General features: G+C 44.1%; 2 protein-coding genes across 4 annotated transcripts; both read right to left on the reverse strand.

Annotated features, from left to right (window-relative positions):
* Positions 1-13,488: 13,488 nt before the first annotated feature.
* LOC115114649 (high affinity immunoglobulin epsilon receptor subunit gamma-like) lies at positions 13,489-15,695 on the reverse strand. 3 transcript variants are annotated; one of them, XM_029643065.2, is made up of 6 exons: positions 15,534-15,695; positions 15,031-15,125; positions 14,690-14,749; positions 13,957-14,019; positions 13,750-13,838; positions 13,489-13,652 (listed from the first exon to the last, which is right to left on the reverse strand). In XM_029643065.2, the coding sequence occupies exons 1-5, from the start codon at positions 15,586-15,588 to the stop codon at positions 13,770-13,772; spliced, it is 342 nt and encodes a 113-aa protein (XP_029498925.1). In that variant the 5' UTR covers positions 15,589-15,695; the 3' UTR covers positions 13,489-13,652; positions 13,750-13,769. The 3 variants fall into 3 exon arrangements, with proteins under 3 accessions (XP_029498925.1, XP_029498926.1, XP_064869621.1); XM_029643066.2 differs by having other exon boundaries at positions 13,489-13,838; positions 13,957-13,977; XM_065013549.1 differs by having other exon boundaries at positions 13,489-13,838.
* A 2,005-nt stretch (positions 15,696-17,700) lies between these two features.
* Positions 17,701-24,686, reverse strand: LOC115114650 (vang-like protein 2). The gene is made up of 7 exons (XM_029643067.2): positions 24,362-24,686; positions 24,008-24,131; positions 23,139-23,746; positions 22,805-22,938; positions 20,723-20,858; positions 20,016-20,262; positions 17,701-19,778 (listed from the first exon to the last, which is right to left on the reverse strand). The coding sequence occupies exons 1-7, from the start codon at positions 24,430-24,432 to the stop codon at positions 19,518-19,520; spliced, it is 1,581 nt and encodes a 526-aa protein (XP_029498927.1). The 5' UTR covers positions 24,433-24,686; the 3' UTR covers positions 17,701-19,517.
* Positions 24,687-25,652: the final 966 nt, after the last annotated feature.

Here is a 25,652-nt window from a genome sequence, read left to right on the forward strand (position 1 = left end):
AGCTGGATCTTCACAACTAGCTATCTAGCTAAACCGCAACCCCGGATGATTACCCCTGGCTAGCGTTTCCACCCACTTAGCTTGAAGCTAGCCCGGCCAGAGCACCTGTGCTACCACCGTAGCATACTCCTGGGCTACAATACCCGGGCCCACGACCGGTCTATCGATGTCACCGCATGAAGAGGAATAAACAGACTCACCCCATCGCGACGTCCCCCAAAGGCTAACTCTCTAGCCCTTGCTATCTCCTTGCTTGCTAATTCGGCCTGCTAACTGCTAGCTTGTTTAGCTCCAGTCCGCTAACTGCTACCTTGTTTAGTCCCGGCCTACGAACTGTTAGCTTGTTAGCACAGGCCTGCTAACCGTCTAAATCGCCACGTCCCAAACACTCACTGGACCCATATTTACTTTCTATCTCTTTTCGATTTTAATTTGTTTATACCTTCCGGAAACCTGCCTCACCCAATGTGATACGGAATCGCTATTATTTTTAATTTTTAGAACACACTCAAGAACCTCCAGAAGCTAACCAGCTAACTAGCTACAAGCTATTTAGTCATTGTTAGTTTTTTTAACCTGCATAACACTCGCCAGTCCAGCTTCCCTGCCCCATCCACCGCTGCCCCCTGGACACTGATCTCTTGGCTACATAGCTGATGCACGCTGGACTGTCCATTAATCACGGTACTCCATTCTGCTTGTTTGTTTTATCTGTCGGCCCCGTTGCCTAGTCAACGCCATTTTACCTGCTGTTGTTGTGCTAGCTGATTAGCTGTTGTTGTCTCACCTACTCTTTTAGCTAGCTTTCCCAATTCAACACCTGTGATTACTGTATGCCTCGCTGTATGTCTCTCTCAAATGTCAATATGCCTTGTATACTGTTGTTCAGGTTAGTTATCATTGTTTTAGTTCACAATGGAGCCCCTAGTTCCACTCTTCATACCCCTGATACCTCCTTTGTCCCACCTCCCACACATGCGGTGACCTCACCCATTACAACCAGCATGTCCAGAGATACAACCTCTCTCATCATCACCCAGTGCCTGGGCTTACCTCCGCTGTACCCGCACCCCACCATACCCCTGTCTGCGCATTATGCCCTGAATATATTCTACCATGCCCAGAAACCTGCCCCTCTTATTCTCTGTCCCCAACGCTCTAGGCGACCAGTTTTGATAGCCTTTAGCCGCACCCTCATACTACTCCTTCTCTGTTCCGCGGGTGATGTGGAGGTAAACCCAGGCCCTGCATGTCCCCAGGCACCCTCATTTGTTGACTTCTGTGATCGAAAAAGCCTTTGGTTTCATGCATGTCAACATCAGAAGCCTCCTCCCTAAGTTTGTTTTACTCACTGCTTTAGCACACTCTGCTAACCCTGATGTCCTTGCCGTGTCTGAATCCTGGCTCAGGAAGGCCACCAAAAATTCAGAGATTTCCATACCCAACTATAACATCTTCCGTCAAGATAGAACTGCCAAAGGGGGAGGAGTTGCAGTCTACTGCAGAGATAGCCTGCAAAGTAATGTCATACTTTCCAGGTCCATACACAAACAGTTCGAACTACTAATTTTGAAAATTACTCTCTCCAGAAATAAGTCTCTCACTGTTGCCGCCTGCTACCGACCCCCCTCAGCTCCCAGCTGTGCCCTGGACACCATTTGTGAATTGATCGCCCCCCATCTAGCTTCAGAGTTTGTTCTGTTAGGTGACCTAAACTGGGATATGCTTAACACCCCGGCAGTCCTACAATCTAAGCTAGATGCCCTCAATCTCACACAAATCATCAAGGAACCCACCAGGTACAACCCTAACTCTGTAAACAAGGGCACCCTCATAGACGTCATCCTGACCAACTGGCCCTCCAAATACACCTCCGCTGTCTTCAACCAGGATCTCAGCGATCACTGCCTCATTGCCTGTATCCGCTACGGAGCCGCAGTCAAACGACCACCCCTCATCACTGTCAAACGCTCCCTAAAACACTTCTGTGAGCAGGCCTTTCTAATTGACCTGGCCCGGGTATCCTGGAAGGACATTGACCTCATCCCGTCAGTTGAGGATGCCTGGTCATTCTTTAAAAGTAACTTCCTCACCATTTTAGATAAGCATGCTCCGTTCAAAAAATGCAGAACTAAGAACAGATACAGCCCTTGGTTCACTCCAGACCTGACTGCCCTCGACCAGCACAAAAACATCCTGTGGCGGACTGCAATAGCATCGAATAGTCCCCGCGATATGCAACTGTTCAGGGAAGTCAGGAACCAATACACGCAGTCAGTCAGGAAAGATAAGGCCAGCTTCTTCAGGCAGAAGTTTGCATCCTGTAGCTCCAACTCCAAAAAGTTCTGGGACACTGTGAAGTCCATGGAGAACAAGAGCACCTCCTCCCAGCTGCCCACTGCACTGAGGCTAGGTAACACGGTCACCACCGATAAATCCATGATTATCGAAAACTTCAATAAGCATTTCTCAACGGCTGGCCATGCCTTCCGCCTGGCTACTCCAACCTTGGCCAACAGCTCCGCCCCCCCCCCCCCCCCCGCAGCTCCTCGCCCAAGCCTCTCCAGGTTCCTTTACCCAAATCCAGATAGCAGATGTTCTGAAAGAGCTGCAAAACCTGGACCCGTACAAATCAGCTGGGCTTGACAATCTGGACCCTCTATTTCTGAAACTACCTGCCGCCATTGTCGCAACCCCTATTACCAGCCTGTTCAACCTCTCTTTCATATCGTCTGAGATCCCCAAGGATTGGAAAGCTGCCGCAGTCATCCCCCTCTTCAAAGGGGGAGACACCCTGGACCCAAACTGTTACAGACCTATATCCATCCTGCCCTGCCTATCTAAGGTCTTCGAAAGCCAAGTCAACCAACAGGTCACTGACCATCTCGAATCCCACCGTACCTTCTCCGCTGTGCAATCTGGTTTCCGAGCCGGTCACGGGTGCACCTCAGCCACACTCAAGGTACTAAACGATATCATAACCGCCATCGATAAAAGACAGTACTGTGCAGCCGTCTTCATCGACCTTGCCAAGGCTTTCGACTCTGTCAATCACCATATTCTTATCGGCAGACCCAGTAGCCTCGGTTTTTCGGATGACTGCCTTGCCTGGTTCACCAATTACTTTGCAGACAGAGTTCAGTGTGTCAAATCGGAGGGCATGCTGTCCGGTCCTCTGGCAGTCTCCATGGGGGTGCCACAGGGTTCAATTCTCGGGCCGACTCTTTTCTCTGTATATATCAATGATGTTGCTCTTGCTGCGGGCGATTCCCTGATCCACCTCTACGCAGACGACACCATTCTATATACTTTCGGCCCGTCATTGGACACTGTGCTATCTAACATCCAAACGAGCTTCAATGTCATACAACACTCCTTCCGTGGCCTCCAACTGCTCTTAAACGCTAGTAAAACCAAATGCATGCTTTTCAACCGATCGCTGCCTGCACCCGCATGCCCGACTAGCATCACCACCCTGGATGGTTCCGACCTTGAATATGTGGTACCTAAGTGTCTGGCTAGACTGCAAACTCTCCTTCCAGACTCATATCAAACATCTCCAATCGAAAATCAAATCAAGAGTCGGCTTTCTATTCCGCAACAAAGCCTCCTTCACTCACGCCGCCAAGCTTACCCTAGTAAAACTGACTATCCTACCGATCCTCGACTTCGGTGATGTCATCTACAAAATGGCTTCCAACACTCTACTCAGCAAACTGGATGCAGTTTATCACAGTGCCATCCGTTTTGTCACTACAGCACCTTATACCACCCACCACTGTGACTTGTATGCTCTAGTCGGCTGGCCCTCGCTACATATTCATCACCAGACCCACTGGCTCCAGGTCATCTACAAGTCCATGCTAGGTAAAGCTCCGCCTTATCTCAGCTCACTGGTCACGATGGCAACACCCATCCGTAGCACGCGCTCCAGCAGGTGTATCTCACTGATCATCCCTAAAGCCAACACCTCATTTGGCCGCCTTTCGTTCCAGTACTCTGCTGCCTGTGACTGGAACGAATTGCAAAAATCGCTGAAGTTGGAGACTTTTATCTCCCTCACCAACTTCAAACATCAGCTATCTGAGCAGCTAACCGATTGCTGCAGCTGTACATAGTCTATTAGTAAATAGCCCACCCATTTTCACCTACCTCATCCCCATACTGTTTTTATTTATTTACTTTTCTGCTCTTTTGCACACCAATATCTCTACCTGTACATGACCATCTGATCATTTATCACTCCAGTGTTAATCTGCAAAATTGTAATTATTCGCCTACCTCCTCATGCCTTTTGCACACATTGTATATAGACTCCCCTTTTTTTCTACTGTGTTATTGACTTGTTAATTGTTTACTCCATGTGTAACTCTGTGTTGTCTGTTCACACTGCTATGCTTTATCTTGGCCAGGTCGCAGTTGCAAATGAGAACTTGTTCTCAACTAGCCTACCTGGTTAAATAAAGGTGAAATATATATATTTTTTTAAATCAATAAGTGCATTGAGGACGTCGTCCCCACAGTGACTGTACGTACATAACCCAACCAGAAGCCATGGATTACAGGCAACATTCGCACTGAGCTAAAGGGTAGAGCTGCCGCTTTCAAGGTGTGGGACTCTAACCCGGAAGCTTACAAGAAATCCCGCTAAGCCCTGCAACGAACCATCAAACAGGCAAAGGGTCAATACAGGTCTAAGATTGAATCATACTACACCGGCTCCGACGCTCGTCGGATGTGGCAGGGCTTGCAAACTATTACAGACTACAAAGGGAAGCACAGCCACTAGCTTCCCAGTGACACGAGCCAACCAAACAAGCTAAATCACTTCTACGCTCGCTTCGATGCAAGCAACACTGAGGCATGCATGAGAGCATCAGCTGTTCCGGACGACTTTGTGATCATGCTCTCCGTAGCCGACGTGAGTAAGACCTTTAAACAGGTCAACATTCACAAGGCTGCGGGGCCAGATGGATTACCAGGACGTGTGCTCCGGGCATGTGCTGACCAACTGGCAGGTGTCTTCACTGACATTTTCAACATGTCCCTGATTGAGTCTGTAATGCCAACAGAAGAAGTGGCAGGTAGCCTAGAGGTTAGAGCATTGGGCCAGTAACCAGAAGGTTGCTAGATTGAATCCCTGAGCTGATAAGGTAAAAATATGTTGTTCTGAACAAGGCAGTTAATCCACTGTTCCTAGGCTGTCATTGTAAATAAAAATGTGTTCTTAACTGACTTGCCTAGTTAAATAAAGGTACAATTTAAAAAAAGCTCAGCTACAGCTGATGCCAGCCCCAAGAAGGCAGATGCCAAATATGGTGCCTAGCCTCTGAATCATCAGACTGTTTTTTTATATTTTTTTTATTTTCACCGAAAATCACATCTAACTGAAGTCTAACTGCCTGTAGCTCAGGCATTGAAGCAAGGATATGCATATTCTTGATACCATTTGAAAGGAAACACTTTTAAGTTTGTGGAAATGTGAAATGAATGTGGGAGAATATAACACATTAGATCTGGTAAAAGAAAATACAAAGAAAAAAAATGTATTTTTTTTGTACCATCATCTTTGAAATGCAAGAGAAAGGCCATAATGCATTATTCCAGCCCAGGCGCAATTTAGAATTTGGCCACTAGATGGCAGCAGTGTATGTGCATAGTGTTAAACTGATCCAATGAACCATTGCATTTATGTTCAAAATGTTGTATCAAGACTGCCCAAATGTGCCTAATTGGTTTATTAATAACTTTAAGTTCATAACTGTGCACTCTCCTCAAATAATAGCATCACTCTAATAGCTACTGTAAATTTGACAGTGCAGTTAGACAGTGCAGTTAACAAGAATGTAAGCTTTCTGCCCATATCAGATATGTCTGTGTCCTGGGAAATTGTCTTGTTACTTACAACCTCGTGCTAATCGCATTAGCCTACGTTAGCTCAACGGTCCCATGGGGGACCCACCAATCCTGAAGAAGTTTTTAACCAACAATTCAGTTTTATGAAAAATAAGTGTTAAGAAAAAATGTATAAGTCAGGTACTCTGGTTTCACTATTATTAAAACAAGACCCAGATGGAAATATAAAGATCCAGTCTATCTTAAAAACTGGAGGCCTCTTACACTTCAATGTTGTGATGCAAAAATACTAGAGAAATGCATAGCACTCTGAATTAAAACATTTTACAAGGTTTTGTTCATCCTGATCAGACAGGTCTTTTACATGGACGATATATTGGAGATAATATACGACAACTACTAGAAATAATAGAACATAATGAAACATCTAAGAAGCCAGGCCTGGTATTTATAGAGGATTTTGAAAAGGCCTTTGATAAAGACTGGATTTTATTTATAAATTCCTGGAGTTTTACAATTTTGGTGATTCTCTTATAAAATGGGTGAAAGCAGTGTAAAGCCACCCCAGGTGTAAAATAGTAATAGCAGCTATTTCTCAGAGAGTTTTGAATTGTCAAGAGGAGTTAAACAAGGGTGTCCGCTGTCACCGTATCTATTCGTTATGGCCATCGAAATGCTAGCTATTAAAATCAGATCAAATAACAACATTAGATGATTGGAAATCCAAGGCTTAAAAACGAAGGTGTCCATGTATGCCAATGACTCAAGTTTTATATTAAGTCCACAAGCTAGATCCCTGCAATGTCTCATTGAAGATATAGATAACATTTCTGGACTAAAACCTAATTTTGATAAGTGTACAATATTACGCATTGTATCTTTAAAACTTTTACATTACGCTGCAGTTTACCTATGGAATGGGCTGACGGTGAAGTGGACATGCTTGGTATTCATATCGCAAAAGATATGAGCTCTCCACAAGGAATTTCAATAGAAAACTTATCCTGCAACCATGGAGAGTTAAATACCTGTCCATTTATGGAAAATTTGCCTTGATTAACTCCTTAGTCATATCTCAGTTTACTCACTTATGACGCTGCCTACTATTCATTTTTCAAATCATATGGGCAAAAAATATTTCGCTTTATCTAGGATGCTAAACCAGACAAGATAAAGCGTGCCTATCAATATAATGAATTGGGTGGGTTGAGATTATTCAATATAAAAGCACTAAACCTCTCTCTAAAAGCTTCACTTAAGTTTTACTTGAACCCTAAAAGGTTCAAGTAAGTAGATTATTAAGAAAAGCTCCTCCATTGTTCCATTTGAAGAGGAGAGGCGAGAAGGATCGGAGGACCAAAATGCGGCGTGATATGTGTTCATGTTGAATGTTTAAATAAAGAAAGAACTGAACACTGAAACACTATACAAAAACAGTAAACAAAATAACAACCGTGAAGCTAATGCGAGCTGCGCTGAAACAAGCCATCAACATAGACAATCACCCACAAACAAACAGTGCAACCCAGGCTACCTAAGTATGATTCTCAATCAGAGACAACTAATGACACCTGCCTCTGATTGAGAACCATACTAGGCCGAAACATAGAAATACCCAAATCATAGAAAAACAAACATAGACTGCCCACCAAACTCACGCCCTGACCATACTAAATAAATACAAAACAAAGGAAATAAAGGTCAGAACGTGGCACATGTCTCATTTTCAATTAAATAAGATGATACTTTTTTCAAAGTGTCTCTTTCAAACAAGCATTGCAGAGATGGCTATCATTTCAATTTCATCCCCCTGAAAAGAAAGAACAAATATCATGGCTGAACTCAAATGTGCTGGTTGATAAAATACCTGTATTTATGGGAAAGATGTTTGAAAATGGTATTTTGGTCTTAAATGATATTGTAAATTGTAATGGTAGAGTTATGTCCTTCATGGAGTTATCAGAATTGTACGGGAAGGTCAGCTCAATCCAAGAGTACAACCAATTGATTACAGCATTGCCCCAAAAATGGAGGAGGCGGGTGGCGGCGGGAGGAGGTAGTGAACTGGTCTGTCTGCCTAATATAAAGGATCAAAACTAGCGGAGGAATAAAAATAGCATAAATAGGAAAGTATACCGGTTTCTTTTGAGGACCAGGATGTTAACAACTGTGCCATACAGATGGCAAAATAGTTGGGAAGAGATTTTTTATGTACCGATTCCATGGTACAGGGTGTATGAGTTGATATATAAAACAACGCAAGATTCAAGACTTTGTGCTTTTCAGCTAAAATTATTATATAGAATTTTTGCCACCAACAAAATGTTGTAGATTTGGGGCATAAAATCATCAAATCTCTGCACATTTTGTTGTGAGGATACAGAATCAATAGACCATTTATTTTGGTATTGCCCTCAGGTAGCCTGTTTCTGGTCTCAGGTTCAGGAATTGCTGAAAATGCAGAACATTGATCTAAAATTGACCCTAGAAATAGTACTGTTGGGAGATCTGGAGAGACCAGGTCAGTCAATTAAAAATATACTAATACTCTTAGTAAAAGTATTTATCTTCAACTCACAATCTGTGGATTCTATTCGATTAGATAGATTGAAATTGTATGTTAAACATCACAGTATGGTGCGTAGAAATCCAAAGTGGTCAGCAGAGATAGGTGGGAGGGGCTGGCGGAAGCTACGTGTTGGGATGGGGAATTGGAGACAAGTGGGAGTGGAGTTGCTGGGCGGGGGATAGAATGATGGTCAAAGATTACAGTATAATAAAATAAAGTCAATATAAACCATAACAAAAAGTATGTTTGAATGACACTGAAGGGCAGTGTTTTTACAGCTAATGCCAGTTTGCCTGAGGCTGATGCAGTGCAGGTGTTTGACACATGCATATACACAACACTCTCATTCAAATGCACACATGTGCATATACACGGATACACACACAGGTAAATAGTGCCATACATGCACTCAAACATATTCAGTTGGCCTTTCTGTTATTAATTTTTTTGTCCTTGATGTCTTTGTTGTTTTTTGCATTGTTGTTTTCTGTTTTCCTTTGTCTATCTTTTTTCTCGTTTGTTCATTTTGTTGGTTGTTGGGGGGGGGGGGTCCTTGGGGGTGGGTAATGGAATTATCTTTTTAAATTATTATTATTTTGAAAAATTCTCGGGGGCTGTGGGGGTGTCTCGGATGGTTGATGGGCAGCTCTTGGGGAACTGTGTGGGGGGGGGGTCCTTGGGGTGGGTAATGGAATTATCTTTTTAAATTATTATTATTTAGAAAAATTCTCGGGGGGCTGTGGGGGTGTCTCGGATGGTTGATGGGCAGCTCTTGGGGAACTGTGGGGGGGGATCTTGGAGTGCTGGCAGTTGCGAGCTTGGGCCAGTGGCTGATGGATCGCTGGTTTGGGTCCCTGTTTTTTGACCTTGTGGAAGATCTGTAGACGTGCCCTTGAGCAGGGCATTGAGCCTGGTTGCTTCTGTGTGTCGCTCTGGATGGGAGTCTGTTAGATGACTAATGTGATGTAGTTGTTGAGCTTCATTTTAAGTACTGTATATTGTATGTTTTAGTCAATTACTGCAAGGGGGGGGGTCTTGGATGGTTGAGGGGCAGCTCTTGGGGTACTGTGGGGGGGATCTTGGAAGCCTGGTGGGAGATCTGTCAACATGCCCTTGAGTAGGGCGTTGATCATGGTTGCTTCTGTGTGACGCTCTGGATGGGAGGCTGTTAGATGACAAATGTGATGTAGTTGTTGAGCGGCTTTCACTGCAATTATATACTTTTTTTTTTAAACAAAACAAAAAAATAGATAAGTCAAAAATGAAATTAAAATAACAAATAATTAATTAGCAGCAATAAAATAACAGTAGCAAGGCTATATACAGGTGTTACCGGTACAGAGTCACTGTGCGGGGGCACAGATTAGTTGAGGTAATATGTACATGTAGTTAGAGTTAAAGTAATTATGCAGAGATAATAAAGAGAGAGTAGCAGCAGCGTAAAAGGGGGGTGGAATGCAAATAGTCAGGGTAGGCATTTGAGTAGCTGTTCAGGAGTCTTATAGCTTGGGGGTAGAATCTGTTAAGAAGCCTTTCCGTGCTGTAGCAGAGAGAACAGTCTATGACTGGGGTGGCTGGAGTCTTTGCCAATTTTTAGGGCCTTCTTCTGATACTGCCTGGTATAGAGGTCCCTGATGGCAGGAAGCTTGGCCCCAGTGATGTACTGGGCCGTACACACTACCCTCTGTAGTGGCTTGCGGTCAGAGGCCGAGCAGTTGCCATACCAGGCAGTGATTGCCTCCGATGGTGCAGCTATAGAACCTTTTGAGGATCTGAGGACCCATGCCAAATCTTTTCAGTCTCTTGAGGGGGAATAGGCTTTGTCATGCCCTCTTCACGACTGTCTTGGTGTGTTTGGACCATGATAGTTTGTTGGTCATGTGGACACAAAGGAACTTGTAGCTATCAACCTGCTCCACTACAGCCCCTTCGATGAGAATGGGGGCCTGCTCGGTGCTCCTTTTCCTGTAGTCCACAATCATCTCCTTTGTCTTGATCACAATGAGGAAGAGTTTGTTATCCTGCCACCACACGGCCAGGTCTCCGACCTCCTCCCTAAAGGCTCTCATCATTGTCAGTGATCAGTTCTACCACTGTTGTGTCGTTGGCAAACTTAACGATTGTGTTGGAGTCATAACTGGCCATGCAGTCATGGGTGAACAGGGAGTACAGAAAGGGACTGAGCACGCACCCCTGAGGGGCCCCCGTGTTGAGGATCAGCATGGCAGATGTGTTGTTACCTACCCTCACCACCTGGGGTCAGCCCGTCAGGAAGTCCAGGATCCAGTTGCAGAGTGAGGTGTTTAGTCCCAGGGTCCTTAGCTTAGTGATGAGCTTTGAGGGCACTATGGTGTTGAACGCTGAGCTGTAGTCAATGAATAGCATTCTCACGTAGGTGTTCCTTTTGTCCAGGTGGGAAAGGGTAGTGTGGAGTGCAATAGAAATTGCATCATCTGTGGATCTGTTGGAGCGGTATGCAAATTGGAGTGGGTCTAGGGTTTCTGGGATAATGGTGTTGATGTGAGCCATGACCAGCCTTTCACAGCACTTCACGGCTACAGTCGTGAATGCTACAGGTCGTAGACCGTTCAGACACAAGTCGCAAGGCCAGGTATCAATCAAATTGATTTAGGCAGGTTACTGTAGTGTTCTTGGGCACAGGGACTATGGTGGTCTGCTTGAAACATGTTGGTATTACAGACTCAGTCCGGGAGAGGTTGAAAATGTCAGTGAAGACACTTGCCAGTTGGTCAGCACATGCTCGGAGTACACGTCCTGGTAATCCGTCTGGCCCTGCAGCCTTGTGAATGTTGACCTGTTTAACGGTCTTACTCACATTGGCTACACAGAGCGTGATCACACAGTCGTCCGGAACAGCTGAAGATCTCATGCATGCTTCAGTGTTGCTTCCCTCGAAGCGAGCGTAGAAGTGATTTAGCTTGTCTGGTAGGCTTGTGTCACTGAGCAGCTCACTGCTGTGCTTCCCTTTGTAGTCTGTAATAGTTTTCAAGCCCTGCAACATCCGATGATCATCGGACCTGATGTAGTACGATTCAATTATAGTCCTGTATTGACCTTTGCCTGTTTGATGGTTCGTCAGAGGACAAAGCGGGATTTCTTGTAAGCATCTGGGTTAGAGTCCCTCTCCTTGAAAGCGGCAGCTCTACCTTTTAGCTCAGTGCGGATGTTGCCTGTAATCCATGGCTTCTAGTTGGGGTATATACGTACGGTCACTGTGGGGATGACGTCTTCGATGCACTTATTGATGAATCCAGTGACTGATATGGTGTACTCCTCAATGCCATCGGAAGAATCCCAGAACATATTCCTGTCTGTGCTAGCAAAACAGTCCTGTAGCTTAGTATCTGCATCATCTGACCACATCTTTATTGACCGAGTCACTGGTGCTTCCTGCTTTAGTTTTTGCTTGTAAGCGTGAATCAGGAGGATAGAATTATGGTCAGATTAGCAAAATGGAGGGCGAGGGAGAGCCTTATACTCGTCTTTGTGTGTGGAATAAAGGTGGTCTAGAGTTTTTTTCCCCTCTGGTTGCACATTTAACGTGCTGATAGAAATCAGGTAAAACAGATTTAAGTTTCCCTGCATTAAAGTCCCCAGCCACTAGGAGCCCCACCTGTGGATGAGCGTTTTTCTGTTTGCTTATGGCCTTATACAGCTCATTGAGTGTGGTCTTAGTGCCAGCATCGGTTTGTGGTGGTAAGTAGACAGCTCTGAAAAATATAGTTGAAAACTCTCTTGGTAAATAGTGTGGTCCACAGCTTATCATGAGATACTCTACCTCAGGCGAGCAAAACCTCAAGACTTCCTTAATATTAGATTTCGTGCACCAGTTGTTATTTACAAATAGACACAGACCGCCCCCCCTTGTCTTACCGGAGCCAGCTGTTCTATCATGCAAATGCAGCGTAAACCCCACCAGCTGTATGTTATCCGTGTCTTCGCTCAGCCACGACTCAGTGAAACATAAAATATTACAGTTTTTAATGTCCCATTGGTAGAATATTCATGATCGTAGCTTGTTTATTTTGTTATCTAATGATTGTACGTTGGCTAATAGGACTGATGGCAGATTACCCACTGGCCGTCGGATCCTTACAAGGCACCCTTACCCCTGACCTACACCCCTCTGTCTCTTTCTCATGTGAATGACAGGGATTTGGGCCTTGTCGGGTGTCTGAAGTAAATCCTTCAGGTCCGACTCGTTAAATTAAAAAATCTTTGTCCAGTACGAGGTGAGTAATCACTGTCCTGATATCCAGAAGCTCTTTTTGGTCATAACAGACAGTATCTGAAACATTATGTACAAAATAAGTTTCAAATAACGCGAAAAAACACACACTATAGCACAATTGGTTAGGAGTCCGTAAAACGGCAGCCATTTCCCACGGCTCCATTCTTTGGTATAGATAGGAACATTGCTGAAAGACGTCCAATGGCTCTATCAAACAAGAACAACCATATCTACACGCACAAAAATAAATAGTGTGATCAGTATAACATAAAGCCTTCGAGAAATGCCCCCATCAATAGACCGGAAGCAGTCATAGGGTGTATCATTCAGGACGCAAAGCCCAGACCTGCCATCCTCCTGGGTAATTATGTGTGAAACACATCTCACTGTCTTAGAAATGCCTCGACCATGATGAAAACAAGCCCTCAGGGTGAAAATCACCTTTAACATAAAACACTGACATCTCACTGGTGTGGGGGTAAGTCTCAATGTAAAGGCACCAATAATTTGGAACTATGGATCTGCGAATGCCATCTAGTGGTCTTTCTTGATCTCAAGCAAGGATACCTGGCTTTGACAGATAAAATAATCTCACATGCAGTTGGTCAGTCAGTCTGTCAGTCAGTCGGACTCTGTGCAGTCAGTTGTTGAGCCTTTCTTTGGTTCTTCCCACGGTGACACAGTAGTATGTAGTAGTAACACTCATGTGTAACACAGTAGTAACACATATGGTTTTGCAATATCATTTTAAACATGGACAGAATACATTCATGTCAATGAAGCTGTAATCCAAAAAGAAAACGGACCCTGATTTAAGGTAGTTTCTGAATCATTTAATCTTTAAATGACAAGTTAATTGATAGTCAATTATAGAAAGTGAAAGGGCTGCTTTACAGAATAACCAAAATGCATCTTAAACACTGCCCATCTCAGGCCCCCAGTCAACAGCCACCAACACTACTGGCCCAACCTAACCTAAGGAAAGGAAAGGAAAGCAAGCAGTCATATAGATCTAAACTCATTTAAATGCCATGTAAGACAGGGTTGTGGTTTGTTGTTTACCACCACTCACACTACTGTCTTCTTCCTCTATCACACCAGCATCGCTTTCTTCTGCACCTTGATGGTCTCATAGGTGTCCTGACCTTTATGGGTCAAACCCTGTGAGAGGAAGAACAATGAGGGACTTGAAAACAACTTGAAATCCTTAAAACTGCAATACTCTTTATCATTTATGATATACTGTAAGTCATAATAAGAATAAGAAAAAATATCTTACTGCGTAAAGTCCCTCTCCTTTCTGTAAAATGGAAATTACGAGAGCTGTTATCTGCGTTGTTATCTGCAGAAGGCACACATGCACATGCACACACACACACACAATTTATTTTATCAGAAGAACATTTAACAGAAGAACATCATTCCTCATTTCTCCTTCCATCTTTCTCATGTTCTCCTTCTCTACTTCTTTTTATCGGCAAAGACAGGAATTGGTGTAGAAGACTAGACACAGAGGGTGATGATGCGACCGTTTAAAGCTTTCACTACTCTTAGCTTCCACTGTAATTTGAATTTCTTTCTACGCATCTGTTTACCGGGGTATTTCTGTATAACAGGATATAGTGTTGCATTTTAGTCTGACTGTAATGGAAACTGTGTTTATAAGTGGCAGGGTTGGTGGTCAGTTCTTGTTAACAGGAAATTATCACAGTTGCTGAAGGAGAGGGACGAAAAGCAGAACTGTGGACTTCGAGGTGACATGGTAAGACGGCATATGACTTAACATATTCCTCTTGCATAGCTAATTTGTTGAACAACCAGGATGAAACATTTCACCAGCTGAATTTGATCAACATTCAGATGTATACATATATTTTTTGGTTTGTAAAGAAAGCTAGTTGAATATTGGTTATTGAGAATATTGTGTAAATTATACATGCCCAATACACATTCACTTTCTCTCTCGCTCTTTCTTTCTTTCCATCTTACATACGCACACATTTTTATTGTACCTGTGGATACCCGCCAGTGACCTGTGGAGGTCCGCCATTGTTTATGTAGATGGGATGCATCTGAGGAACATGATAAATATCATTAAACAGCTGTGTGAATGTGAAACATATTCTATTTATGTGGGAGCTGGTCTTTAATTGGTGTGGCATTTATATTCTTATTGATGTTTTGAATGTGCTATTATTATATAAATAGAATTGAAATATAAATATAATTTTACAGTTTGAATATTGTTAATATGTCATGGAGATATGTGTGCACTGCATACCCTGATGTATCATATGTTTTGTGGATGGTGGGATGATTTATAATGTGTTATAGAGCGTTTATAATTCCTTACCCTCAGTCTGCAGTACAATATGGTGAGAATGACGCCGTAGATCACGAGAATCCCATCCAGGATATAACACAGTTTCCCATCTGGCACTTGGGCCTCTGCACACATTATGGGATCACATTGCATCATCATCATCATCACTATCCCGTCATCATGTAAAAAAATGTTTTATCTTCCATAAGCCTACTATTTGTATCTGTTCATGTTGTAATACTGCAAATAATGAATTATACATGTAATACACATTAGTGTTTAGAACATTGTAGTTAAATATAAAGATAAATCATCTATTACATAGAGTACTGTATTACTAGGCCATTAAGTTGAGGATAAGGAGTAATTATCACAGTACACTGAGTATTCATGCCCCTCTATGCGTGTGTGTGTGTATGTATATATATATATATATATACACATATATATATATATATAGTATAAATATCCCTGTCCATTATGGAATAAAAAAGTGTTGAACATCATAATGTATAATAAAACAGGATTCTCACCTGCCATGCTGAAGTTCAAGAGTAGAGCGACCAAGATCAGAGATCCCCGAAACATCTTCGTAGCAGGCACAAAATGAAAGACACGGTTAAAGAGAGTAGATGGAGAGTTGGAGTACTTGGTGTTATTTCAATGGCTGACTGTGGGTTTCTGACACCTCTGAACAGAAAGTGCAGAGAGCTCTATAGCAGGAAGTTATGGGCTCATACTGGTGTCCGTTTTTACATGCTAAAACCACATGCTTGTCCCCTTCCCACCCACAGATATACAGTGTTTGTTAACTTCAGTGAGATGAGAAGATGGAAACACAAACATGTACACATTTATGATGCATACATTATTACACTGTGCCTGGATACCTCATTATGTACCATACTGTAATTCAAAAGAATGGATACTGTGTAAGGCTACTTGTTAGTGTGATTAACTTTCTTTAAAGTTGTGATGTAAATATAAAATAATATGGTGGTCCGAAACTTCAACATAGTATGATATACGTACATACACATGGCTAAATAAGAAGTTACTTTTCAGGGTGTTGACATGGTGTTGCATGTTGTCACTAAAGCATTGTTCACACTTCAGGCCTTAATGCTCGAATCAGTTTTGTTTTTCAAATTTGTTTAGGAATATTGACTGTCCAAACAGCAAGTTACAAGTAACCAAATCGTATTTGTGCATGTTCAGACAGCAGTCATTCGCTGACATGGCTACGCTATTTGTCGTAGTAGTGACAGGCGTGTGCACAGTGGTGTAGGCTGATTGGTGGTGGTGCTCATGCTTCCTATCACACATAAGTTATGTAGCAAGCTAAGGTGACAACAATGCCTGCCTTGGACGTTTCCCAGTTGATTTGAATGTTCAAAATCATAGTGTAAGAACCCTTTAAAAGCCTCAAAGGATATGATCCAACTTTCTAAATGAGTGTCCCTAGCCACAGCAGTCAACTAGCTAGGTAGCTTTTTAGCTTTCTAGCACATTCACTACTTTGTAAACAATTATCTAGTTACCTACCACATGTTCTTGTCAACAAAGTAGCTAGCAAGCAACAAGATATGCCAAATAACATTCTAAAAATCACTTGAGGGCAAATAAATCAGATTTGACCGTTCAGACACAAGTCGCAAGGCCAGGTATCAATCAAATTGATTTATAAACCCTCAGCTGATGTCACAAAGTGCTATATAGAAACCCAGCCTAAAACCCTAAATAGCAAGCAATGCAAATGTAGAAGCATGGTGGCTAGGAAAAACCCCCTATAAAGGCAGGAACCTAGGAAGAAACCTATAGAGGAACCAGGCTATGAGGGGTGGCCAGCCCTCTTCTGGCTGTGCTGGGTGGAGATTATAACAGTACATGGCCAAGATGTTCAAATGTTCATAGATGACCAGCAGGGTCAATTAATAATAATTACAGTGGTTGGTCAGCACCTCAGGAGTAAATGTCAGTTGGCTTTTCATAGCCGAGCATTCAGAGTTCAAGACAGCAGGTGCGGTAGAGAGTCGAAAACAGCAGGTCCAGGACAAGGTAGCACATCCGGTGAACAGGTCAAGGTTCCATAGCCGCAGGCAGTTCAGTTGAAACTGTATCAGATTTGTGTCTTGAAATTTCATATTCCATGTTCTTTTTGACTGTTCAGACTGCAGGAAATGTAACAGATTCGAATCAGAAATGCCAAATAATAGGATGAGTCACTTCAAACTGCCAATGTGCAGTTTGAAGTAGCTTTAGCTTAAGAGCTATATTGAATTGAATAATGGGGTACTATGCACACACAAAAAATACAATAGAACTGACCAGGAAAAAAAATGTTTTAGGTAAGAAAGGGAAGTTTAACCTCAATCTGAATGATTTTTTATCCTTCTCTGAATTATGAAGGAGCCCTGAGATCAGGGATTAGATATACTGTAGATTGTTCCTTGTTTAAAGACCTCACATATTCCATGAAGTCTTTAATCATCTTCTAATCAGTAGGCTTACCATACTATTTTTGCTAACAGGGCAGGATAATGATAACCTCTTACAACCATCTGGAACTCTCCCAAGATTACATTCTGTTCCACTACACAGATTTCAGCAGTAATCAGTCTAGTAATATGAGGCTAGGAAAATGACAGACAATCCCAACTCGGTGTGTGTGAGAAGAAGGAGTGAGAGAGAGAACAGGTGCACAGGAAAATTGTTTAATAATGTCAAAAACATCTAGCACACTATACAAGCTACTATTATTCATAAAATAAACAATGCAAGTCAAATGTACACGTGTACAAGCTGTCCTCTTTTCCAAAAGTAAATGTTTAATTTTTATTGAATTGCATTATAACTTAGGCATCTTTTTTTTTTTAAAGTAACAAACAAGCTCATCATATAAAATGTACCTAAACCCTAAATTCTAGAATCCATAAAAAACTGGAACAACCATTTGCGTTCTGTCATCCAGATGTTCTCGTCAATTATGTCAACTAGTTCTGAACGTTGTTTCATTGGTTGTTCTCACAGAAATGAAGGGCATTTCTGCTTGAATTAAAATGACTGGCAGTCATAGTGGCTCAGTTGTCCAAAATAAGGTAGACAACAGTTTGGAGCAGTTCAAGTCTCAACACCAGGCTGCCAGTTACAGTATGTCTTGGTTAGAACCGAGAAGTTTAGTGGTCAGAGAAGTGGTTCTTTGCCAGAGATGATCGGAAAGCGTTTCGTAGTTCACACATGGGTAAGGCTGTTGGATGCCGCAATCATACTGTGCTCCTTTTAATATGTGGCACAATCTGGTGAGTTGCTACAACTGCAGAGGACTTGCAGTGAGGATACAATCACATGTTCCTGGTCAGAGGGAGATGGATGGAGGACAGTGGACACAGGGTAAAGACAAGAGGAGTCCGTTCAAAAAAGCTTAATTGAACTACAGGTTATTCAGGACAGTCTGTCTGAGAAAGCTGTCCCAAGGCAGGGATGTATTCTCAGATTTCCTCATTCAATGTTACCAAAATCATGATAACGTGTGTCAAAAGGCAAGCATAAAATGAAATGAGAGCCACATATACACAGAATATATGACTCCTTACAACATACAGTCTCAGGTACAACAAGCTCAGGAATGTAGTTCCTTCCCAAACAGATGAAGACAGTTGGCCTACAGGCAAGAAGAAAAACCTTAACTCAATACGTATACATTCAATAATTAAAAAAAGTCACACCCTATATAAAAACAGGCCTAGTCATCACTTCAAGCACAACACACTGGCAATGAGTAGAAGCAGTATACCAACTTTGCAGTCAGCTGACTTATATTTGAGTCATTTAGCAGACACTCTTATCCAGAGTGACTTACAGGAGCAGTTATGGTAAAGTGCCTTGCTCAAGGGCATAGATTTCCCAGCTGGCCGGCTCGGGATTCGAACCAGCAACCTTTTGGTTACTGGCCCAACGCTTTTAACCGTCAGCCTGCCTGTCACCTTTGAGAGTTGTACTCTGATTGGTCATTTCGTAAGACATGACAGAGCCCCTCTAACGGGGTCATGGCTAGAAGGGATCCAGCTTTTGTCAAATTAACGTTAGGTTGACAATTCGTAGCAGGTTAGGAGAATTAACGTACCAGGTTAAGATAATTAGGTTAAGGGTTAGCTAAAATGCAACTTTTGATGTTAATTTGACAAAAGCTGTATCCATTCTAGCCATGACCCTCTGGCAGTCAGATAGTGATCTTTATGTGACGAGTCTACTACACAGTGATGTATTCCAGTGGTTGCAGTCAAAGTAGCAAAAATTGTTGTTATTCATGAGAATAAATGTAGGCCAATGCTCCCTTTGGAAAAACAAGGGAATTTTACAGTGTATCATAAAGCATGGTCAAGGCATCCATCTTCTTTCTATGGAAGATTGTAGCTTCATCACATTCTGTTAACATCCATGACAATGGTTCAATAGGAGATTACATGATCTAGCACCCTGCGTATCCCAATAGGATGAGGGGCCTCCACTGACCCCCTCTACACAGAGGTCTCCGACTGTAGCCTCATCACAAACTTGTGGCTCTTGGGGTCGATAAACTCCTCACCAATACGCAGGAAGGGGAGGGGCTGCACCGTGACGACCAGGGAGAAGTCAAGGCGGCGCAGGGAGAAGACCAGACCGTGACGCAGGGCAGAGGTCACCGGCTCCTCGCTCACTAGAGTCCAATGGCGCCCCCTGCCGTTCTCGCGCTGGTACTGCAAGGTAGGGCCCGGGCTGAGGTAACGCTCTAGGAAAGCCTGAAAAGACAAAAATACAGCCTTTCAAAATCAACCTTAGTGAGGAAGACCTGTGAATGGGTACAGAGTAGATGAGTAGTTAAACACAAGTGACTGTTTGAATTGTAGATCTGATCAAATGCATGCTATTTATCCCAAAAGCTGTTGTGTCACTTCCTGGGTATAATGTTACAATGTATCCCTTCTCTTTGCAGGTTATACGTTATAGACAAGTGAACGTGATACGTTGTTTCTCACCTTGGGGGTCATGTTGTGAGTGATACAGAACTGCAGGTGTGTGAGGATGCTCTCCATGCTGTGGTAGGGCTGCTGGCGCGTGGTCCTCAGGTACTTCTGCATGGCCCGGGCCATGGGGGCGAAGATGGCCTGAGCCGCCTCCCGGGGGTCCATCACCTCACGGGGGTGTTTGGGGGACGATGCTGCGGGGTCATCATCCTGGAGACGCTTGATGTGGGTGAAGGCCTCTTCCACTGCCACTACCAGCCTGGACAACACAACAATCATCATTATGATCACCATCATCATGCTCCCGAGTGGTGCAGCGGTCTAAGGCACTGTATCTCAGTGCAAGAGCCGTCACTGCAGTCCCTGGTTCGAATCCAGGCTGCATCACACCCCGCCCACAGGGCGGCGCACAATTGGCCCAGTGTCATCCGAGTTTGGCCGGGGTAGGCCGTCATTGTAAATAATAATTTGTTCTTAACGGACTTGCCTAGTTAAATAAAGGTTCAATATTTTATTATTATATATTTTTTAAAATCATGATACAGGAGAGCTTAATGGATAGTGTCATCATTACTGTACACTATGAAAGGGACTGGTCATTCTCTAGCAACGTTCATAACAAAATTCACTGAACACAAACATTAACAGGGTTTGTCCCTCTGTAATCACTTAAAAGTATATTATGAAATGTATCGGAAACAGGATGTTGTCCGCCTTACCTGGCCTTCCGCTTGCGGCACCTGCGGTCCAGTTCGGCCTCCTCGTAGTAATACTCACTGTGAGAGTTGTCTCTCCTGCGGGCTGCAGCAGCAATCATGGCCCGGGACTGACTGTTGGTGTTATTGGTGCTGTTCTCTGTGGATCAAGACATATACAGTGGGGCAAAAAAGTATTTAGTCAGCCACCAATTGTGCAAGTTCTCCCACTTAAAAAGATGAGAGGCCTGTAATTTTCATCATTGGTACACTTCAACTATGACAGACAAAATCAGAAAAGCAAATCCAGAAAATCACATTGTAGGATTTTTAATGAATTTATTTGCAAATTATGGTGGAAAATAAGTATTTGGTCAATAACAAAGGTTTATCTCAATACTTTGTTATATACCCTTTGTTGGCAATGACAGAGGTCAAACGTTTTCTGTAAGTCTTCACAAGGTTTTCACACACTGTTGCTGGTATTTTGGCCCATTCCTCCATGCAGATCTCCTCTAGAGCAGTGATGTTTTGGGGCTGTTGCTGGGCAACACGGACTTTCAACTCCCTCCAAAGATTTTCTATGGGGTTGAGATCTGGAGACTGGCTAGGCCACTCCAGGACCTTGAAATGCTTCTTACGAAGCCACTCCTTCGTTGCCCGGGCAGTGTGTTTGGGATCATTGTCATGCTGAAAGACCCAGCCACGTTTCATCTTCAAAGCCCTTGCTGATGGAAGGAGGTTTTCACTCAAAATCTCAAGATACATGGCCCCATTCATTCTTTCCTTTACACGGATCAGTCGTCCTGGTCCCTTTGCAGAAAAACAGCCCCAAATCATGATGTTTCCACCCCCATGCTTCACAGTAGGTATGGTGTTCTTTGGATGCAACTCAGCATTCTTTGTCCTCCAAGTTGAGTTTTTACCTAAAAGTTCAATGTTGGTTTCATCTGACCATATGACATTCTCCCAATCTTCTTCTGGATCATCCAAATGCTCTCTAGCAAACTTTAGACAGGCCTGGACATGTACTGGCTTACGCAGGGGGACACGTCTGGCACTGCAGGATTTGAGTCCCTGGCGGCGTAGTGTGTTACTGATGGTAGGCTTCGTTACTTTGGTCCCAGCTCTCTGCAAGTCATTCACTATGTCCCCCCGTGAGGTTCTGGGATTTTTGCTCACCGTTCTTGTGATCATTTTGACCCCACGGGGTGAGATCTTGCGTGGAGCCCCAGATCGAGGGAGATTATCAGTGGTCTTGTATGTCTTCCATTTCCTAATAATTGATCCCACAGTTGATTTCTTCAAACCAAGCTGCTTACCTATTGCAGATTCAGTCTTCCCAGCCTGGTGCAGGTCTACAATTTTGTTTCTGGTGTCCTTTGACAGCTCTTTGGTCTTGGCCATAGTGGAGTTTGGAGTTTGGAGTGTTTGAGGTTGTGGACAGGTGTCTTTTATACTGATAACAAGTTCAAACAGGTGCCATTAATACAGGTAACGAGTGGAGGACAGAGGAGCCTCTTATAGAAGAAGTTACAGGTCTGTGAGAGCCAGAAATCTTGCTTGTTTGTAGGTGACCAAATACTTATTTCCACCATAATTTGCAAATAAATTCATTAAAAACCCTACAATGTGATTTTCTGGATTTTTTCCCTCATTTTGTCTGTCATAGTTGAAGTGTACCTATGATGAAAATTACAGGCCTCTCATCTTTTTAAGTGGGAGAACTTGCACAATTGGTAGCTGACGAAATACTTTTTTGCCCCACTGTACATCAGTCAGTGGATGGATGGATGAATGGAGTGAGGTTGGGGTCGGTTAGTTGGTGGATGAATGGAGTGAGGTTGGGGTCGGTTAGTTGGTAGATGAATGGAGTGAAGTAGGGGTTGGTTAGTTGGTAGATGAATGGAGTGAAGTAGGGGTTGGTTAGTTGGTGGATGAATGGAGTGAGGTAGGGGTTGGTTAGTTGGTGGATGAATGGAGTGAGGTAGGGGTTGGTTAGTTGGTGGATGAATGGAGTGAGGTAGGGTAGTTGGTTAGTTGGTGGATGAATGGATGGATAGAGGGATGAGGTAGAGAAAGTAAGTAGTATACAGTGCTATTTACCATCAAGAGAGTAGACTTTGAATCCAGACATCTTCTTGGAGAGGATAGACTTGGGCAGGTTGAGCAGGGCAGGGTTGTAGACAGGGAAGTCCCTGTAGTACTGATCCAGAACCCACACTGCTGCCCTCTGGACACTGGAACACACAGACACCATCAGCATCACATTGAGCATGCAGACATAGCTATAATGTACATACGTGCCCTGTGTAAAACCATGACAGGATGGACCATCATCATTGTGAGATCCATCGTCATCATAATCTTTATCATTGTGTTAGTAATGATCATCCTCATCCTGACACACTACAGTCACACACAGACAGCACAGACTGACCTGAGGTGTCCCACGTTGTAGAAGCGGCTAGCCCCGTCTGTGGTGCGCACCACCTTGAGGCAGAAGGCAGGCTGCAGGTGTCTGACCTCCAGTAGCACCAGGGCCAGGTACTGGATGAAGAGCAGCGCGTCCACCAGCGACGCCGCATACTCCACGATGCCTCTATAGTCCCTTTCCCGAGGCTCCAGCACGCGCACGCCGTAGAACAGCCAGTAGGACGCCACGAACAGGAACACCAGCACCATGAGCAGGCAGCGGAAGACGAAGAAGCGGGGCAGGGTGGCGCGCGGAGGGCGCAGGAACAGCGCCCAGGAGGAGATGAGGAGCACCAGGAGCTTGAAGGCCAGAGAGACGTATAGACCCTCGCAGGGCGTGCCGCAGGGCTCCAGGACCTCACGCCACAGCAGCTGGGGAAGGACCAGGAAGGCCAGGGGGGTGAACAGGGCGAACAGGCCCAGGCAGCCGCCCAGCACAGGCCCCAGGAAGCGCTTGCATTCCAGAGGAGACGATTCCTCTAGCTCCTTGGAGACGCGTGTCAGGTCCTCGTTGGAAACGCTGTGTTCTGATGTGCCTGTGACCACAGTGGTGGTCTCACCCCAGTTGTCATCCTACAGAGAGGAACAGAGACAGGAGATAATGTAAACGTACAGGAGAGATTGGAAAGGGGGGCTTTAAAGAGATATGAGAGGATAGAGATGTTGAGATTTGGATGGGTAGGGAAGATGACTGGGGCCCTGAGGTTTTTCTGACCACATAACCTGATCTGAGTTTTTCCTGCTTAGGTCACATGGTCAGGAAAACCTCTGGCCCTATTATGAGATAAGGATTTTGAGATGTAGAGGGGTTGGAGAGGAAGTTGTGATTCTGACCCGGTCATCTCCGCGGGTGGATTCTGCATCTAGCAGTGGCTCCCCAGGGGCATGGACGGTCACAGACTTGTCTCCACGGCTGCTGCCGTCTCTGCTCTTGGAGCGATGCCTGTCCCTCCGATCCCTGGAGCACAGAAACAGGACAACCACACAGTTATGTCAGCGTGTTAAGCCCATGTCATTGTGTGACCGAAGCCTGGGGGTACATGTGTGATCCGTGCGTGTGGTTGCTCATCAATGTGCCCATTGACTATTTGATCGATGTGTTTTACACACATGCCTTTGATCTCAGTGTTTACAGTGTGCGTGCACGCTTGTGTGTTTTTGGGGCATTTGTGACCACCCTTCTGGTACCTGTGCTTGCGGGAGCTGCGGGAGTGGGACGACTTGTAGGAGTAGCCCGAGTACTGTGACTCGTTGTCCATGTCGCGGGTCGGTGGGCAGGGTTTGTGGGCCCCTCCTCCCCCCGTGGCTTGTTCCCTGGCTCCGCCCAGCTGGCTCTTGCGCTCAGAGATGGACTTGGTGGACAGGGCCAGAGGCAGCTTCAGCAGGTCAACCTTACTCCTGAAGGAATCTATTTTGGAGGCCGGAGGACAGGGAGAGGTAGAAGAGCCCACCAGATAGAGGGAATCAGGGAAACGATGGACTAGAGAAAGGAGGGAAGGAGAAGAAAAGCTAGACTAGACAGGGGGAGTAAAAAGATATGATGGTTGGGAGTATAGGAGGCGGGTGTTGAAGTGGACAGGTCCTGAAACAGAGGAGAAAAGGGGTAGAATTAGTGACAAAAACCAACTCCTATCCCTAAGCTGTGGTGTTTAAAACCAACCAGTTTCTTGGTATTTGACCCCAACTGTCTGTGCAACTCAAGACGACGTTAGCCAATTGAGCTAAAATATGTTAGCTCTAGGGGTAAAGATAAGCCTTCAGATCTCAGGGAAGGTTGGTCCTCACGTGAGCGTAGTTCTACAGGCCATAAGACTGCAGTGAGATGAGGTTCTGGAAAGCCTACAGATCCGATACAATGGCAGCCACATTGGATTACTGTGTTTTCACAAACTTATTTGACCTCTCCCTCTTTCCCCATCTCACATTCCCTCTTGGTCTCCCTTGGTCCCCTGGGTAACAGGGCCTCTCCGCTGCCATGGTGATGAAAGAGGGTGTTCAGCTGGAGGGGATTTGAGGTTGACAGTTTCCATGGGAACCTGACCTTACCCCACCCTCTCGTACCCTGAGGAAAATGCCAAATAAATACAAGTGTTTGTGTGACTGTCTTGTCACATGCTTAATTGATATGGGCACTATGTTAATTGTATGGGCTAACCATGTTAATTGTATGGGCTAACCATGTTAATTGTATGGGCTAACCATGTTAATTGTATGGGCTAACCATGTTAATTGTATGGGCTAACCATGTTAATTGTATGGGCTAACCATGTTAATTGGAGAGCTTGATTTGTCACATGTAGGGCGATAGTAAGTCATAGCCTTGCAAGGCATTCAATTAAACAACTCCACCAAAATACCATTACATTCTCAAGTTCCCTCCTTCCATAAAAAAATGTAAAAGTATGTGTGTGTCTGCTTGCACAAGTTGACATAAACCTCGTCTTAGTAGAGTGCCCCACTGTTTATGCTAATAAACACA

This window comes from Oncorhynchus nerka, linkage group LG9b (assembly GCF_034236695.1).
Source record: "Oncorhynchus nerka isolate Pitt River linkage group LG9b, Oner_Uvic_2.0, whole genome shotgun sequence".
NCBI classification, from domain to species: Eukaryota; Metazoa; Chordata; class Actinopteri; order Salmoniformes; family Salmonidae; genus Oncorhynchus; species Oncorhynchus nerka.